This window comes from Physeter macrocephalus, chromosome 17 (genome assembly GCF_002837175.3).
Source record: "Physeter macrocephalus isolate SW-GA chromosome 17, ASM283717v5, whole genome shotgun sequence".
NCBI lineage: Eukaryota > Metazoa > Chordata > Mammalia > Artiodactyla > Physeteridae > Physeter > Physeter macrocephalus.
Window position 1 is genome coordinate 53,192,531 of NC_041230.1, and position 17,373 is coordinate 53,209,903.

The 17,373-nt window shown below is 60.2% G+C and overlaps 1 protein-coding gene across 1 annotated transcript; it reads left to right on the forward strand.

The window, feature by feature from the left end:
- The first annotated feature begins 8,518 nt into the window (after nucleotides 1–8,518).
- FOXF1 (forkhead box F1) lies at nucleotides 8,519–14,314 on the forward strand. Its single transcript, XM_024124987.3, has 2 exons — nucleotides 8,519–9,506; nucleotides 10,970–14,314. The coding sequence occupies exons 1-2, from the start codon at nucleotides 8,534–8,536 to the stop codon at nucleotides 11,131–11,133; spliced, it is 1,137 nt and encodes a 378-aa protein (XP_023980755.1). The 5' UTR covers nucleotides 8,519–8,533; the 3' UTR covers nucleotides 11,134–14,314.
- The last annotated feature ends 3,059 nt before the right edge of the window (nucleotides 14,315–17,373 follow it).

Here is a 17,373-nt window from a genome sequence, read left to right on the forward strand (position 1 = left end):
CCCTGCCCACCTCCCCCCGAAGCAGACCGAGGGGAGCCCTCGCTGCGTCCCTCTGGGCGAGCTGTTTTTCTCTCTCACCCTAGGCTTCGTGGGAGGCCCTGCTTCTCTCACAATCCGCCTGAGTCTCCCGGGGTTTCGCCCTCTGTCTGTTTGACCCAGGCATCTCTGGGTTCTGGTGACCAGATACCTTGGGGTCTCTCTGGGGTGGAGGAGGGTCTCTGTGTCTCCTGGTCACCTGTGCCTCTGTTCTGCATCCACAGGGCACTCTACTCAGCTCTGACTGCCCGGGAGCGGTGCCGCCTTCCCCGAGTCACACACACAGCTGGCTCTCCCATCGATCGTGCAGAAGACAGACCGGTGAGGCTGTGCAAGTCTGGCGCGCCCACGTGCAAACCCTCCCAGGGGGTCCCTGGGGCAGCCCGGACACGACCCGGCTGGGACAAAAGGACCCAAACTCAAGCTGGGGCGGGGCGGAGGGGTGGAAAGAGCACGTCCCCTCCGTTTCCTCAGCAAACCCGGGGCTCTGGGCCGCGCTCAGGCAGGTGAAGTCCCTTCTTCCCCCAGGCACGCTGGGCTGCGCGGATTATGTTTTCTCCCTAGAGATGACACTTGTTTTCATATTTTCCACACCCTCTAAGTGGAAATAGAGCATTACAAGCTATCAGTGGAGACCAATAGGCACATTTTGAGTGCGCACGCTGGCAGGTTCCTGAGAGCAAATTGCTGCTTTTGATTAAGAACCCAATCTGAGCACGCCCCCGCCCCCGTCCCTGCTTGGCCTGGCCCTCATTTCCTCATCTCGCCCTCTTCTAAAGCCCCTGTTCCCCGAAGGTGGTGTGTGTTGTTTTATCTCCCCCTTGAACCTGAGAAATAGAAAATATCTGACGTTTGAAATTTGATTTATATTTTCCTTTTGGTTTTTTTTTTTTTTTTTTTTGGAAACTCACTCCCTTTTCATCTCCTCTCTCTACACTGTCCACTCCCCCTACCCCCAGAGGACTTATTTCCACGGGGCGCCCCCCCCACCCCCCGAGTAAGTGTCGAGGACCAGGCGCTTCCTTATATTTTCCTTTTGGTTTTTTTTTTTTTTTTTTTTTTGGAAACTCACTCCTTTTCATCTCCTCTCTCTACACTGTCCACTCCCCCTACCCCCAGAGGACTTATTTCCACGGGGCGCCCCCCCCACCCCCCGAGTAAGTGTCGAGGACCAGGCGCTTCCTCTCAGCCGTACCTCCTGGGAGATGCCTCTCTTTCTCTCCCTCCGCGTGGGTCCTTTGCTCAGGACCCACAAGATCTGGGAGACACTCCCTCCCTCACAGCCCCCCGTGATGGAGTGAACGTCTTCTCGCCATCTTTTTGAGAGCAGCTGTCCAGGCAGCAGGGATAAAGATACATCGGATGCTTCAGAGCGTGTCCCTGTGGGAGGGAGAGCTGCAGCCAGGCCAGGCACCGGGGTGGGAGCCCCAGGACACGCAGTGTCCCCGGAGCGTTCTCTGCTTCTTAGAGCAGAGTGCGCACTGCTAATGCCAGAAAACTCCCAAAAATCTCGAGGGGAAGAGGGCTGTAAATTCCTGGGCTGCAATGTTGTCAAATATTTCATTGAAGAACGTCATGGAAAATGCGTGCTTTTGGGTAAAAGGCCAAGTGGAGGGGCAATCGCAGGGCTGCAGCAGCGCAAATAAGAGCCTCTTTTTTTTTTTTTTTTTTTTTTTTGACCAAAATATGAACCTCTCTCTAATGTGCAGCTGACAGGGGAGATGAGCTGCCGGGACCTGGGTCAGGGATAACCCTTGCCTCAGCGGCTCCCCAAACACGGCCCTAGTGGTCCCCGCAGGTGCCTTTCTGAGCCCCATCTGCGCCTGCCGAGGGGGTGTGGCCGGGCCAGTGAAGCCAGAGGGTAGGGCTCTTTCTCCTCCTCGCTTTGGGGTACCCCCAGGAACGCTCTAAGGGGCCCCAGAATCTGACTTGCCATCGACAAGAGGAGACAGGACGACTGCCCTAGTTTAGAGTTTGGCCGGCAGCAAGGGGTACAAGCGGGCCCCCCCCCCGGGGGAGGTGTGTGTGCAGCACGGAGCAGGGGCCTCCCCAGTGGCCTTCTGAGGGCACTGGGGCTCCCCAGGACTTGGGGTCCCTTCTACTGCTCACTCGCCCGCGTTCCCTGTCTCTGCGTCCTTTCTGTGCTGGCTGCAGACTGAGGCTTGCACGGTTCTGAGCTCACAGCCCCTCAAAGACCCGCACAGAAGGTAAATCGTCCCCAGGTCTCCACACCATGCCGAGGACAGCCCTCCCTTCCCGGCACGACAAAGGGCAGGACAGTTGCTCTGTCGCTACAGAAACAGAGTAGGAGAATCACTCACTTCCCTGGGACCTGAGGTCAGAACAGAACCTGCCTCCCAGGGTTATGGTGGGGCTTACTGAGCGAGTGGTGGCCTTGAGGTGCCTAGCGAGGGCACAAGGTCAGGCCTCCATAACTGTCGGATGTGTGAGCGCTGTACTTTTATTATTGCATGCCTGGCTGCGCGCAGATCTCCCGACAGTGTTCTACTCACGCCACCACGCTCCACTGCCCGATGCTTGGGTAGACACAGCGTCACGGCGCAGACCCCTCTCCTTGCGAAACGCTGCCCGGGACGCTCCGCGCGCACTTTACGATGTGCGTGTGAAACCGCTGCATCATATCCAATACAACCCCTTATATCACGCACACACCTTACAACAGTCCACGTAGTTCTATATTATACGGTCCGCAGAGCCTACAATATTCTGTCCAGAATACGTGATGCTGTACACACCCCAGACTGTTCTGCGTGCGTAACCTGCTACGTGCTATACACCCTTCATAATGTTGGGTGTACAGGACACCTCTTATTGCCCTCAAATATTCTGGGTCATTATTCACATCTTAAAATATTCATTATGCATGAAGCCACTGTGCTGTACCCACACCCCAGTAATGTTCAGCACAGGAAAGAGTTACATTTGCACACCCTGTGCTCTTCTGTGCACACAGGCCTTACATTGTACACCCACCTGACACGATCACACTTACGGGGCACTACTCGGTGCCTCTCTAGTTCTAGAGTTCTCGCCCTCTGGACAATATTCTGCACATTGGCACACGCGATACGTGTGTGCCTCCAGGGTTTGCAGAGAAACACCCCACTTATTTCGTGCACAGATCACCCTGTAAGTGGGGAGAGGGTGCCCTCTCCTCCTGACTCGGGCGCTTCTCCCCACCGTCTCCTGTCCCCAGGGCTGCATTTTCACCACAAACCTCCCACCCCGAACCCCCCACCGATGTCCGCGAGCCAAGCGGCTTCCTTTACTGACAAACGCCCACCTTGGTCTGGGGCCCGGCCCGCGCTACCTTCTGTCGCCTTTGGACGTCGCCGGGGAAGGCGTTCGAGGGAGCGGGGACGAGGGAGGCGCGGGCCGGCGTTAATGCAGGCAGAGCAGGGCGGCTGCCCTCGCGGTGGGTGGTCGGCGGCCGCCCCCGCCCCCGCCCCCGCCCGCGCCCGCGCTGCGGGCCCGGGCACAATCCGAGCTGGATCTGGTTCCCTGCTCGGGTTACGGCGCGCTCTCGGCCCGGGCGGCTTCACTTAAGCAATTAGCCAGTAAAAATACCTTGGGCTTGGGGAGTGGGAGACATGGCAGGCGTGGCTGTTTTTACACCCCCCTCCCCATTTCGGGGTTCCTGGGGCCGGCGCTGGAGCGCAGATTGGATTTGGGATGGATGGGTGTTCTTGATAGATCTGTGCGCTAAGAGCAGAAAGCTGCCCGAATCCCTGTCTGCGTTTTCTCCGACAGTCCCTGGGGCTGGGCCCCTGGGGGATTTGCTTGTTTCTGTCTGTTTGGAGAGCCTGCCTTTCTCCGCACAGGCTTGTCCAATCCTCCCAACACAGCCCCAAGAAATAGACGCCATTATTCGTCCCATTTTTTAGACGAAGACACTAAGTCACAGCGTGGGGATTATAGCTAACAACACTGTATCACATACTTAAACGTTGCTACGAGAGATCTTAAACGTTCTCACCCCCACAGCCCCCAAAAAAGAAAAGAAATGGTAACTACGTGATGGGATGGTGTCATTTTGCAACATATACATGTATCAAAACAACACTCTGCACACCTGAAACTTACCCAGTGAGTTAGCTGCATCTCGGTAAAGCCGGGGAAAAATAAACCAATAAATCCCACCCTCCCACTCCCTGCCAGAAAAAGACAAGAAACAAATGCACAAACGGCTTCTGCAACATCACTACACAGCGCAGGCTGGATTCAAATTGGGACCACGATTGTGAATCTGCACGTAGACAGTCTCTGCCCTGTACTCCGGAGGCTTAACCCCAGGTCCTGCTCGGACCTGGATTTGTGTCCTGCCTCTGCAGGGTGACCTAGGACATGAGGCAATGTCACTGAGCCCACCTGTAAAGGGAGGGATAGTATTGACCTGGTAGGGTCATCTGTGGAGGTTAAACAAGTATCCTCGGGGTGTTTAACCACAGTCCTGGGTTCGTGGATGGGAGGCTGTGGATTCATGGGTGGGCTCCAGGCGTTTGGTGAAACCTTGAAAATCATTCTACAAATGTCGCAGGTATCTGTCCTCTGGAAGGGGTGGGGGTAGGCTTGTAGTTTTCAACAGTTTATCCAAGGGATTCACAGCCCAGAGAAACATCTGAGAGGTGTTTATAAGGCGAAGCTCAATACCGGCTGCATGGCCAGCAATCGATAAATCCTATTATCGTCATGTGTTTGTGGCGGTGGTTATTATTTTTATCATCGTCAGTTCTCCAGTGGGTCTCAGTGCCCTTGAGCCTGGAAAGCCAGGGGTGGGGGGGCAACAGAAGCATTCCTAAACACCCCCCTCTCTCTCTCTCTCTCTCCACTCTCGGCCTGTAACGAGGCATCTGGGAGGGTAAAATTCGAGGACAGTCAGCCCTTGGAGGTGCAGCTAACCACAGAGAGATGCTCGCTTGGCAGCGCTGGCTGACCCAGGCCAGGGCCTCAGTTTCTCCATCCCCCAAAGGCAAGATCAGGAGCGACCTCTCAGGGCACCTTAAGAGCCGAAAGCTTAGTCTCTGGGCACCTGGAAAAGCCCTCCTTGCCATGGCTGTGGCTCTTTCCGGAATCGGGGGGGACCTCCAGATCACACAGCTGGAACTCATTCCCCCTCCACTTCACCTCCTGCCCCAGTGGAGATGCGGGGTTGGGGGAGAGCCCCCATCTGACGCGTTCCTGAGGCTCCGAGGCCGTTCAGCCCCTCCCTGGGCACAGCAACTGCTGGCCTTCCCCGGCAAAGTCTGTTCTACTGTTAGACCTCAGGGCTAAGTGGAGGCCAGGTGGGGCCCTGACTCCACACTGCCTCCCAGGAAGGCCGAAGCTTTCCCACCCCATAACACACAGGAACCCGCAAAGGGAGCCGCTGAGAAACAGTTATGTGCAGGAATGAGGGAAACTGATCTGTGGGTTAGCTGAAGAAGGAATCTGTAGCCCTCTCCCAACGAGACAGGGCCTCAGAGGGAAGGGGGCTACTGGAAAAAGGGCCCCCAACTTCACGCGCTATAGAGCCCCCTCATTTTGGAGCGTCCTGTCAGTGGGGGAGGAGCGAGAGAAAGGGAGGGGTTACTATCACTTTCTGGGAGCCTCGGGGGCTTTGTGTTGCAGCCCTCGCTGGCTTGGGAGTGGGGCAACCTCCGCCAGTAGCCTCTCTTCTAAAGGCCAGATGTGCTCCCGGCAGCTGGTAGTAGCGACCCCTTCTCGGGAACTTCCCTCCCAGCGCCGCGGGGCCTCCTACCCTGCAGCTGCCGTTTGGCGGGGGAAAAAAAAAAAAAAAAAAAAAAAAAAAAAAAGGTGATGGAGAGAGAAATGAGAGAATGCGTGTGCGTGGACGCGTGCGCGCGCGAGTCGAGCGGCCGTGCGTGCGACTGCGTGTGCATGTGCGGCGGGCTGTGCGTGGGCGAACGCGCAGTGCACGAGTGTGTGCACGTAACCGAAAGTGTGTCCTCGGCGGTGGGCAGGGTTGGGGCGGCTGAGCCGTGTGAGGGGTGTCCTCTGGCGTATGGAGGCCGAGGCCGTGCGCGGTGCTCGGGACGCCTGCGGTCGGTGGATGCCGGCTGGGCTCTGTGAAGTGGGAGTGGGTCTGCCAGCGCGCGTCTACCTGCGCGAAGACAACCACGCACGACGCGGTCCCATCCCACACGCACCCTTCCCCAGCCGACCGACCGACCCCCGCCTGCGCGCGGAGCCGAGGCCGGGAGAGCCGAGCGAAAGCGCAGCGCAGAGGAGCTGGCTTTCTGGTCTCCCGCGAGCGCGCTCCGCCAGGGCAGGCTATGCCGCCGAGACCCCCAGCTCCTCGCATGGACGTGCCAGGCGCCCCGAAGGCGACGAGGCGTCTACCGCCGAAGCTGAAGGCGTCGGAGCGAGGAGGGGCGTCAGCGGGTTGACACGGAGGCCCGAGAAACCCGAGAGGCCGGTGGGCTTTGAAAAGCGCCGCGGGGCCGCACTCCGAGCCCGGCGGCACACGCCTCTCGCCCCAGCTCGCGCCGGGGCGCGGCGTCCTGGCTCCTCGCGACGACCCGCGAAAACACCCCTCGCCTCCCTCCTCCGAAGTCTGCGAGCGAACAGCACTCACCTGGCTCCCCGCGTGCGGCGTTGCGCCCGGCTCCTGCGCCATCCTGCGCTCGGCGCCACCGTCCCCCCTACCCCGTCCTAGCCCGCACCCCAGCGCCGGGAGGTTGGCGGGGTCAGGCTGCGTGCGAGCCCCCCGCTGCGGGCAGCCCGGCGCGCGAGGGCCGCCCGGGCCCACGCTCCCCGCCCGCGCAGACTGCTTTCCGGAACCTGGCCTGGCGCTCAATGTCAGAGGCCCCCGCGGCGGCGGCGGCAGGCCGAGCCCACAGGGGCATTAGGCCAACTCCCCCCGCGCACGCGGAATTCTCTATTATTATTATTAAAGAATCCCCCAGAACGTGTTTACGTTGAGCCGTATAAACTTCCTGCCAGGGCCTTTACCATCTGCGAGAAATCGGAACCTGCTCTTGGGAAGCGGGGACGCAGGGACTGCGGGGCCAAATAGGCGGGTTTTCAGTGTGTATGCTTGGGGGGGGGGGGGGTGTCAACTGAGTTATGTGTGAGCTCAGATCAGCGTGGCCGGTGTGCACATGGAGGGGGGGGGGTGGGTGCGAACTGAGGCTCCGGTGGGCCTGCCGTGTGCGCGTGAGCGAGCGCACGAGTGGGCGCGCACGAGCCTGAGCGCCGTGGGCGCGCGAGTGGGAACGGACGCGTGGGTGTGAGTGTGCACGTCTGAGTGTGCGAAGTTTACCGGGTTCGCGTGTGCATCAGCGTGTGCATGTGTGTGCACAAGTGAGTGAGTGAGCGTGGCCGCCTGTTCGGGAAGCGCGTGAGGTGTTGGTCCCCGCAAGGCCAGAGGTTCTCACTCGCTCCCCGAACGGCCCGCGGCGCCGGAGACAAAGCGGCCGCGGCCCGCCCTGCGCTTTCGTTTTCCGCCCGCGCTCGGCTCCATCGGCTGCCCGCCCGCTCGCGCGGGGCTGGGCGAGTCCGAAAAGTCCCGGGCGCGGCGCAGTCCTTCCCGGGGCGGGGAGAGCGGGTAGGCGGTCCCTCGCGGGAACACACGCCCGCCGGCCGCGGGGACCCGTAGCCGAAGCGGCTGCGTGTCCGCGATGGTCACGGCCCGGCGGCCACGGCCGCCGCTGCAGTTGCGATTTGCCGCCGAGCAGTACGCGTCGGGGAAGGCCCGGGACCCGGGGTGCGTCTTCCTCCGCGCGGCCCGGGCAGGGAAGGCGGGGGGCCTGCGCGCAGCTGGGCTGAACCGCGGGCCGAGGGCGCTTTAACACTTGCTCGCCAGGTTGGTGGAGGCGGGGCGGGTTCTGCGGGCGGCCGCTGGGAGGCGAGGGTGGGGGCCCTTTAAGCGCCCACCACCGCGGGGGCCGGAGGGGGGCAGGGAGGGGAGGGAACTCCCGGAGGGTCTTGCGCCGCCGGCCCGCGAGACGCCGCCGAGAGACCAGGCAGGGAGGGCGGCCTCGGCTGGAGCCTTGGAGCCGAGCGCCGCGGGTGGTGGGGACCGCGCGCTGCTCCCCGCGGGGGCGCACGGCCCCTGGCCCGAGAGGTGGCGCCTCCCCCCAAAAGCCGGTGGGGGGCTTCCTGGCGGCCTCCGCCCAGGCTGCAGAGAGCCCGCTCTCAGCCTCTGCTCGGCTCCTTCCCTTGTGGGAGGGCGGGAGGGAAAGAGGGAGGAGAGTAGGTGGGGGGAGGAGGCCGCTGGAGAGAGAGGGGGCTCCGCGCCAGCCGCCCGCGGATCCCTCAGCTCCTCGGGGAGGCCGAGCGGGCGGGGGAGGGCGCGCCGAGGCCGGCCCGGGAGAAGCGGCCGCCGATGACGGCAGAGGTGCAGCCGGCCCCGCGCGCGCAGCCCCCTCCCCCTCGCCCTCCCCCCCCTCCCCCTCCTCTTCCTCCTCCTCCTCCTCCCGGCTCGTCGGCGGCGCAGAGCAGCGGCGGCAGCGGCGGCGGCGGCAGCAGCCACCCGATGTCTTCGGCGCCCGAGAAGCAGCAGCCACCGCACGGCGGCGGCGGCGGCGGGGGAGGCGGCGCGGCCATGGAGCCCGCGTCGTCCGGCCCGTCCAAGGCCAAGAAGACCAACGCCGGCATCCGGCGCCCCGAGAAGCCGCCCTACTCGTACATCGCGCTCATCGTCATGGCCATCCAGAGCTCGCCCACCAAGCGCCTGACGCTCAGCGAGATCTACCAGTTCCTGCAGAGCCGCTTCCCCTTCTTCCGCGGCTCCTACCAGGGCTGGAAGAACTCCGTGCGCCACAACCTCTCGCTCAACGAGTGCTTCATCAAGCTGCCCAAGGGCCTCGGGCGGCCGGGCAAGGGCCACTACTGGACCATCGACCCGGCCAGCGAGTTCATGTTCGAGGAGGGCTCCTTTCGGCGGCGGCCGCGCGGCTTCCGAAGGAAATGCCAGGCGCTCAAACCCATGTACAGCATGATGAACGGGCTCGGCTTCAACCACCTCCCGGACACCTACAGCTTCCAGGGCTCCGCCGGCGGCCTCTCGTGCCCGCCCAACAGCCTGGCGCTGGACGGAGGTCTGGGCATGATGAACGGCCACTTGCCGGGCAACGTGGACGGCATGGCTTTGCCCAGCCACTCGGTGCCCCACCTGCCCGCCAACGGCGGCCACTCGTACGTGGGCAGCTGCGGCGCCGCGGCGGCCGGCGAGTACCCGCACCACGACGGCTCGGTGCCTGCTTCCCCTCTGCTGCCCGCGGCCGCCGGTGGGGTCCTGGAGCCGCACGCTGTCTACGCAGGCTCCGCGGCCGCCTGGCCGCCCTCCGCCTCCGCCTCGCTCCACAGCAGCGCCTCCTACATCAAGCAGCAGCCCCTGTCCCCCTGCAACCCCGCGGCCAACCCGCTGTCCGGCAGCCTCTCCACGCAGTCCCTGGACCAGCCGTACCTGCACCAGAACAGTCACGGCGCCCCAGCTGAGCTGCAAGGTGAGTGCGGGGGCTGAGCTGTCCCGGTCCTGAGGGGAGCACCTCGGTGAGGGCACTGCCGACCCAGCCCCCAGAAGCTGCCGACCGACCGCCCTGGGCCACGGCCTGGGGCCCCTTCCGTGGGGCGCGGGCACGCACCAGCTCCCCAGGGCGCCTCTCAGCCCCACCTCCCCCTATCGGAGGGGCGAGTGCAGCCTGCAGCCCCCAGCATAGACGAAGAGGTCGCTTTCTCTCCTCTTCTGTTTCAACTCCCAGCCGCTGGCTGCCCCAGCCTGGCCAGGTAGGGCCCATCCTCACCAAAAAGCCTTATTAGACTCCAGTATTCTCTAAGTCCCCTCAGGTCCCTTAGCCCCCTCACACCCCAGCAAGCTCCCGGGATGGAGGCAGGCCCAGCCCCGGGCAGCTGGCTCGCTCTCCCCAGTCGCCCCAGAAGAGCTGCGGGAGAGCCGCCTCTGCTCTGAGCCGGGCAGCACGGAAGAGTTAGGCCCGAAGCCGGCCGGCCGGGCTCCACGCTTGCTCAGAGGCTCAGGGCCCGGCCTTTCCGCAATCAGGCCTGGGGCGCGCGAACACTGAGTCGGGGCATCCTGTGGTGACAGAGGCAGAGAGGGGACCCGATGGAGGGTCAGAGTTGCAGGCCCCCCACACAGACTGTTTCTCAGGAGCCAGGTTTCCAGGTCTCCAGGTGCCGCTCCACCCGCAGTCCTCCAAGAGAGAAGGTGCACAGCAATCTTCCCCTCTGAACCCTCCATCTCGGCACCCGCCAGCAGCCTTCTGGGCCTGGTTCTGAGAAGAGCTTGCAGTGATCCAAGCAGGGGCCTGTCAGGAGTCAGCTGTCAGCAGCCTGTGGGAGGGAGGAGCCGGGCCTGCAGGCTGGAGGGGCCCTCTGCACGGGGGTTGCCCAGCTTGGGCGGCTTCAAACTCCAGGCGGGCTCCAAGCTGTCCCAGAGGCTCGGTTCTCCAAAGGGCCCTTCCTCTGGAGAAGCCCCCCTTGGCCCCTGTGTGGCCCCTGCCGGCCTGGATGGCTGCTCTGGGGCCACCGCAGCCCTTGGGGTTGGAAGCTGGCTGCCCGGCGCCAGGCACAGGCCCCCAGGCTGCCCTGCAAGCGGAGGCCGCTGGACCTTCTCTGCTGGCGCATCTCGGCCCCTCTCGCCACTTCCCCGTCAGCCTCTGGAAGCCCCCGGCCCAGGCTCGGTGTCCAAGGTGGGAGAGGCCCAGGCAGCGGGCGCTCAGGGGAGCAGGGATCCTTGCTGGCGTCTGGGGATCTTCCCTTTGGGCGCCGGCCCTACGGAGACCGGGAACTCGGACATGGGGAGGCGCTGCGGAGGGGAGGCCTCCAGCCCTGCGCCCGAGCCGGGCTGGCCTGCCCCGTGCGCCCCTCGGGCAAAAAGGTGCTTCTCCGCCTGGAACTCTGGCCTCCGAGGCTAACCCTTTAACGTCCCCTTTCCTGTCGCCTCGCCCTGCAGGCATCCCGCGGTATCACTCGCAGTCGCCCAGCATGTGTGACCGAAAGGAGTTCGTCTTCTCTTTCAACACAATGGCATCCTCGTCCATGCACTCAGCCGGCGGTGGTGGCTCTTACTACCACCAGCAGGTCACCTACCAAGACATCAAGCCGTGCGTGATGTGAGGCCACGGCCCCCGGGGCCCTCCGGGCAGGGGCTGGCCGTGCACTGGGACTTCGGAACCCATCGCCAGAAACTGCTTTATTTTCGAGGTATAACCGTCGGCAGAAGAAAAGGGTTTGACCCCTCCCCGAGCGGATTATTCGGGAAAGGAATCCCCGAGGCAAAGACGGAGCCCCGCTGTCGGCACCTCCCCGCCACTCCCTCAAGAGTTTCTTTAAAATGGTGATGGTGGGGCCTGATGTGACTGCAGCTGTTGAAAAATAAATATCTATTTTTGATCCTATTGAAACCGGCTGAGAAGGTGCTGTGTTGGGGAAAAACCCTCAACATCTAAACAAGCATTCTGCTGAGGTCTCTCCCCCTCTTCCCCCCCAATGGCAAAAGTCGGGGAAGGAGAAAGGCAAACATGTGAGACCGTCATTATCAAATACTTTTATTTTTTGGTTGAGTATTTATCTTTTTATTTTTAATTTTTTCTTTTTTGGAAAGAATGTCTTGGAATGCGCGTCTCCTTTCAGAGCCATCTTTTGCAGGGAAGGGGGGGCAAGAAATCGCCTTCTCCCTCCCCACCTCAGAAGTCCTCCAATCAACCACAGGTGGATGGATCCTTGTGCGAATAAGTTGCATTTCTGAAGCCACTGCTCGTCTTAGGAAAGAAACCAGAAGGAGCCCAGAAGCGGCGGCTCTCGGGCCTCTGCTGCCGTTCCCCCTCCGCCTTCCTCTCCTTCCTTCTCTTCAGTGTCTTTGGTTTGGTTTCTAACTTTATTTTGACTTTTTTGGTGGGTGTTTTTCTCCCGAGACCTGGCTGTCTCCTGATCTCTACTGTAAACCTTCTGGTGGGAGAGTAAGGAAAGCACGGCGCCGCGGGGACCGGGAAGGCCCGCTGAGCGCTCAGATTCAGGATTGCGGTGACGCAGAAAGGTTAAGGCACTTTTAAAAAAACGATAGCAAGGCTCATCCTGTTATTTATTCTACTTTCTTTCCCTAATAATCGAAACACCGCATAGGCTCCTCCGTTTATCAGTATTAATGGTGTAACTTTGTTGGCAATATTTGCCGCGTAGAGTTGTTTTTTTTTTTTTTTAGGTATCCATTGTAAATTTGAAACTAAGTCCGATCTGTGTAAAGACAAATTTCCATATGTTTTATATAAATAAATATATATATATATATAAAATGAAGGACCCCCCCCTTTTTTTTTAGTATTTTGGCTGCTGGGGTGCAGCGTTTGTGACACGTATTTTAAATTTCCTTCTGCACTGTATAAAAATGACAATTTGAGGATGTTTTTGCCTTTTGTGTATTTTTTCCTAAAAAAGAACAAAAATAAAAATGTATAACATTTGTACATGGCCTTTAATATTGTATCAACTAGAAATAAAATCGCATGAGTATTTTATTGGGATTGCAGAATATCTTCCAAATACAGACAGAAACGAGCCTGGGATCTCCAGCCTTTTTTTTTTTTTTTAATTTAAAGTATGGATGATTCTTAATACGTTTTTCTTTTTTATTTCTTGGCTAATCCTTCTCTTTTCACCCTTCATTTCACGCTGAAGTGAAATCTGGACAAGAGTAACTCTTTTTCTTGGCTTCTGTTTTTTAAGAAGAGCCCTCTGTCCCTCTAAATGTCATTTCTTGTTTTAAAGAAATAAGCAAACGTTTAAAGAAAAACTATAGTTGTCCCTCCCCCAGGGAAAAAACATATGTGTGTGTGTGTGTGTGTATACGTATATACGTAAAATATTTTACACTCTGGTTTTGGCCACTCCAAGACCAATGAGAATTATACTTTGAGTTTCAGACTTTACTGTTCCCATATTCCAGCTGTTATAAATCATGGAACATCTTTTAAGGTTTTTTTTTTTTTGGTAGGATTTTTGTGTGTGTGTGTGTGTGTGTGCCCTGCACTTGGTTTTCCCCGATGGAGAAGCGAGTAAAATTTGAGCAGGAAAAAGGCTGTTGGTGGGAGAGCAAGGTGATAGGCATGTTTCCAATCTGCTTACATTTCCCCCTAAATCATTAGGGGAAAAATCCATTTTAAAAAGTCTGTCTCCCCTACTGACCCTCTTTCTATTCCAATTCCCAGCTACCTAGGAAAACAAACACAATAAAGTCACATTGTCGGTGCAGCCGTTCAAGACCCACCGCAGTTTCTCCGCATCGTGGGGTCGTGAGCCTCTGAACCTGGTTCTTCTCAAATTTGACATTCTGGACGTGAGGGCAATTTCTCCGGTGCTCTGTTACATCAAAATTATCAATAAACTCGCCCAGGCAATTAATGCCCCAAACTAACAGCTGTCTATAAAACCGAGATAAAGGGCACAGGAAAAAGCTGGCGACTCCGTCCCTCGGGGTCTTGGGTGGCCGAAGCGGCGGGCCCGGGTCTCCTGGACAGCGGGCGGGGAGCAGCTTCATGGAGGGCGGAGGAGGCACTGTCTTCCGGGGAAGAGGCCACCCCTCCGCACCCCCGCCTCCCATCGGTGCCCAGAACGGGGCCAGAGAAAAGCCCCCAGGCCTCCGGTGCAGGAACGTAGTGCTGGGGCCCCAGACAACCTTGGCAGGGAGGCAGGCAGGCAGGAGGGGGGCCCCCTGCTTCCTCCATCGGAGCCTGCGCCCCAATTAGGATGGAGGCTCCGGGGAAGTGGGGCTGATTAGGAGAAACCCAATGCCAGCCCAGTCGGCGCGCTCCCTGTCTTCTCGGGCAGCTTCTCCAGCCCCCGCACCCACTCCCTGGGCCCCGGTAGCACGTGGCTTTGGCGCCGCTGGACCTAGCGGGGGGTGGGGGGCGGCGGCGAACCCCGGTCTCCTGTTCATCTCCCCCGGAGCGCCTTCATTTCAGCAGGATCTCCCGGCGCGCTAACATCCCGGCCAGGCCAGGTGGGAGGCAGGGATGGGCCTGGCCCGCCTCGGGCCTGACCTGGAGCCTGCGGATGAGAGCAAAGTCCAGCCTTCCCCGCGGGGAGAGTTTGGCTCCAGGCACACCCGAAAGGGCCAGATTCTACAGGCACAATTGCCTCCACGCCGAGGCCGCCGCTGCCCCGCGCAAGACCACGTTGGCTCGAGTCTTCCCCAAGGCCCATTTCGGCCTGGCTCGCACAGGGACCTCGGGGAGGAAGCTCCCACCACCACCACCACCGGTGCCAACACAAAAGCGTGCACGGCTCGTGCAAGTTACCAGCTTAAAATGCAAAGGCGCTTCTGAGTCCGCTGCAAAATCACACGCCTGCCTCGGGTGCATAAAGGGGTATCATTCTAGCTTAGGGACATTTTCGAGAGAATTAATTCAAAAGTTCTGCACACATCTTTAGAGGGTTTGTCCTGGAGCAACGCAGTCAAAATACCCCAAGGGTATGAATACTCCCCAGAACAATAGGCCAGGAGGTGGGGCAGCGGCCAGGATGTTCGCGATAGGGTTTCTGTTCGTGGATTACACCTCCCCTGGCAGTTCTCTGCGCGGGTTGGGGTGGGGGGAGGGCGGGCGGCGACGGCCCGGACACAGCTGAACCTCGGCTGCAGGCCATCGCAGCCCCAAGCGGCGGCGGCGGCGGCGGCGGCAGCAGCGGCGCCTTGGCGCAGTGTCCCGGCTCCCCAGCGCCTGGCAGACAGGAGCTGCAGGCCTGGCGACCAGTCGACAACACTCAGGGTGCTTCCGAAGGGAAAGTGCCTGTCTGGTCCCGCCGTTTTCTTTGCCCTTTGGGGCTGGAGGGCTAGGGACAGGGAGGGGAGCGGAGGGGTACTGAAGGCCTGGCCCCCCACCTGCAGCTCTCCTGGAAGCAGCGCAAAGATGGAGGTAGAGTCCCAGCTCCAGCGCCACTTGACCTGGGCGAGACATGTTACCTCGGAGCCTCGGTTCTCCTCACCTCGGTGGTCAGTGAGGTGACACCTGTCAGGGGCAAGAGGACAGCCCAGCTCCAGGGTGCCAGCCAAGAATGGCTGTGAGATGCAGGCATTTCTTATCCTCCTCCCCTAGAGTGTGGGGTGGGTGTCAGACAAGTGGCAAGGACCCATATTCTACAAGGCCTCCTGCTCAGGGGCTCGAGCATCCAGCTTGGGAACCACTGGACGCCCCATCTTCCAGTATGACACACCTGGACTTTCCCTCCGTCCCCGGGGAGAAGGAAGACGTCCCAGTTGGCCCCAGAGATGGAATTCTAACGTGGGGTTGAGGGGTTCCGACGTAGACCCCCCCCCCCAGGATCTCCTAACCCTGTGCTCAAGGGCTTCACTTCTGAGCGTGGTTCAGAGCGCGGCCCAGGAACCGCCCTCACCAGAAATACTCGGGGTGTCGGCTCAAACTGCAGATGGGGGCAGGGGCAGCTGCTGAGAGTCACTGGATTAGAATCTCTGGAGGGGGGACCCGGGAATCCACAGGCTCACAGATTTCCAGGTGGTCCTGATGGGTGTTAAGTTTAGAGTCTCTCCTCCAGCATTCTCTGGGCTCCTGAGAAAACCCCAGTGAAGGAGCCTCACTGTGGCCTCTGCTGCCCCCTCCCGCCCAGTGGCCCAGCCAGCCTGTGACTCTAAGCAGCAGCTGATGGAGGGCACTTGGCACCCAGGCGAGCAGACACAGGGCTCGAGTTTGTGCAGGAGGCGCCTTGTGCTGGCCACGCGGCCGTCCTCTTTACACACCACCTCTGCTCACCTTCTCAGCAGCCCTCTTCGGCAGGTCCTACAACTCACTGCCCCCGATTCCAGAGTCCGAAATGAGCTCAGAGAGGTTAGGAGACTTTATCAAGACACTGCTGCTAAGAGGTGGAATCTGGACTCAGACCCAGGACTTTCTGACCCCAAAGCCCACGTCCCTAACCACACTGTGCCCCATGGCTCCCGGACACCCATTTTCCTCCAGCCGTGAGGCCTAGTGAAAAAAGAGGGATGCTGAAGTGTGGTCCGTGATCCAGCCTCTGCCAGCCTCCTGCCTCTGCTGGGGCGGTGGCGATGGGGGGGGGGCAGCACAAGGAACTGGGCTCCCTCTGACCCCCCTGTGCCCGCATCTGGATGGGGTGGGGAGGCTCTCCTAGCAGCCCCAGCCCAGACCCCTGACTTTCACCTCCTCTCTGGGACAATGGACCTGGTTTTCATAGGTTCCCACCATGGATCTCCATGAGAGATCCCTTCACTTCCTTGGGCCCCTTAGTCCAACGGAGAGAAACTCAAACAAAAGTTGAAGCTCAAGGCCAGAGAGGCCAGCAGGGGCAGTATATGGGGCTGCGCCCTCCTGCTCTGCCTCTGGAATCTTCTGTGTACCAAGGGCTCAGAGTTCTGGGCTGTTTTAAGGGGGGAGGCCCTCGTTCAGCATCTCCCGCTGGCAAAGCCACGTCCGCTCACGGTGGTGCACGGACTCACTGTGGGACCGAGACAGATCACGGGCCCTTCACAGCTGCATTGATCTCTGTGCTGTGGGGACAGGCAGGGGAAGAGGGACAACTGACGCTGCAAGTGTAAAATGCCGCTGGCACGAGACACAGGTCGGAGGAAGCACGTGGCACAGATTCGCTCGTTCAGGGATTCAGGGACACTGAGTGCCCACTACCCCCTGCCACTGGGTCAACAGGATTCAGCGGCTGACACAGCCCTGCTGACGCGTGTCGGCACACCAGCGCACTGTTTCCAGCACCAGGATGCTTGGGGTCGGTCGAGCCAACACCCTGCAGAGGCAACGTCACCAAGGCCAAGGCAACCCAGGCCCCCAGCGGAGGCAGAAAGCTGGTGCTGTTCAAGACCCCCGTGTGGGCATGCCACCAAGGTCCCCTCCAACTCTTACGGCGCGGGCTCTCTGAGGACGCCGAGAAGGGCAAGCCTGTCCAGAGCGGACAGAGGCGCTGGGGCCGGGGGGTAGGCCGTGCCCCGCGGCTGATTTCCTGCGGTTCCCTGTGTCGGCAGGGTGGCAGCCCAGGGAGGAACGCTGCGGCTGGACAGCGTGGTACGAGGAGTAACGGTGGTGAGAAGCCTCCCCAGGCTTATGTCATTAAAACCGCGGCCTCCCACCAGGGAGGCGGCACGGGCTCCGGGAACCCTGCTGGGTCAGGGCTCACGACCACAGGGCATGCCGGGCCCTCAGATGTCCCCTGGAAAAGGACACCACGTTTCTGTATTTGGAAATTTCCACCAAAGCCAGCCCCATAGTTCAGCACACCGTGTTTCTGGGCCCTGCGTGGTCACAGCTTGGGGTGAAGCAGGGAGGGCTGGGCCATCTCTGTCCGAATGGTCAGAAGCCTTCCCTGGGCAGAGAGCTCGGG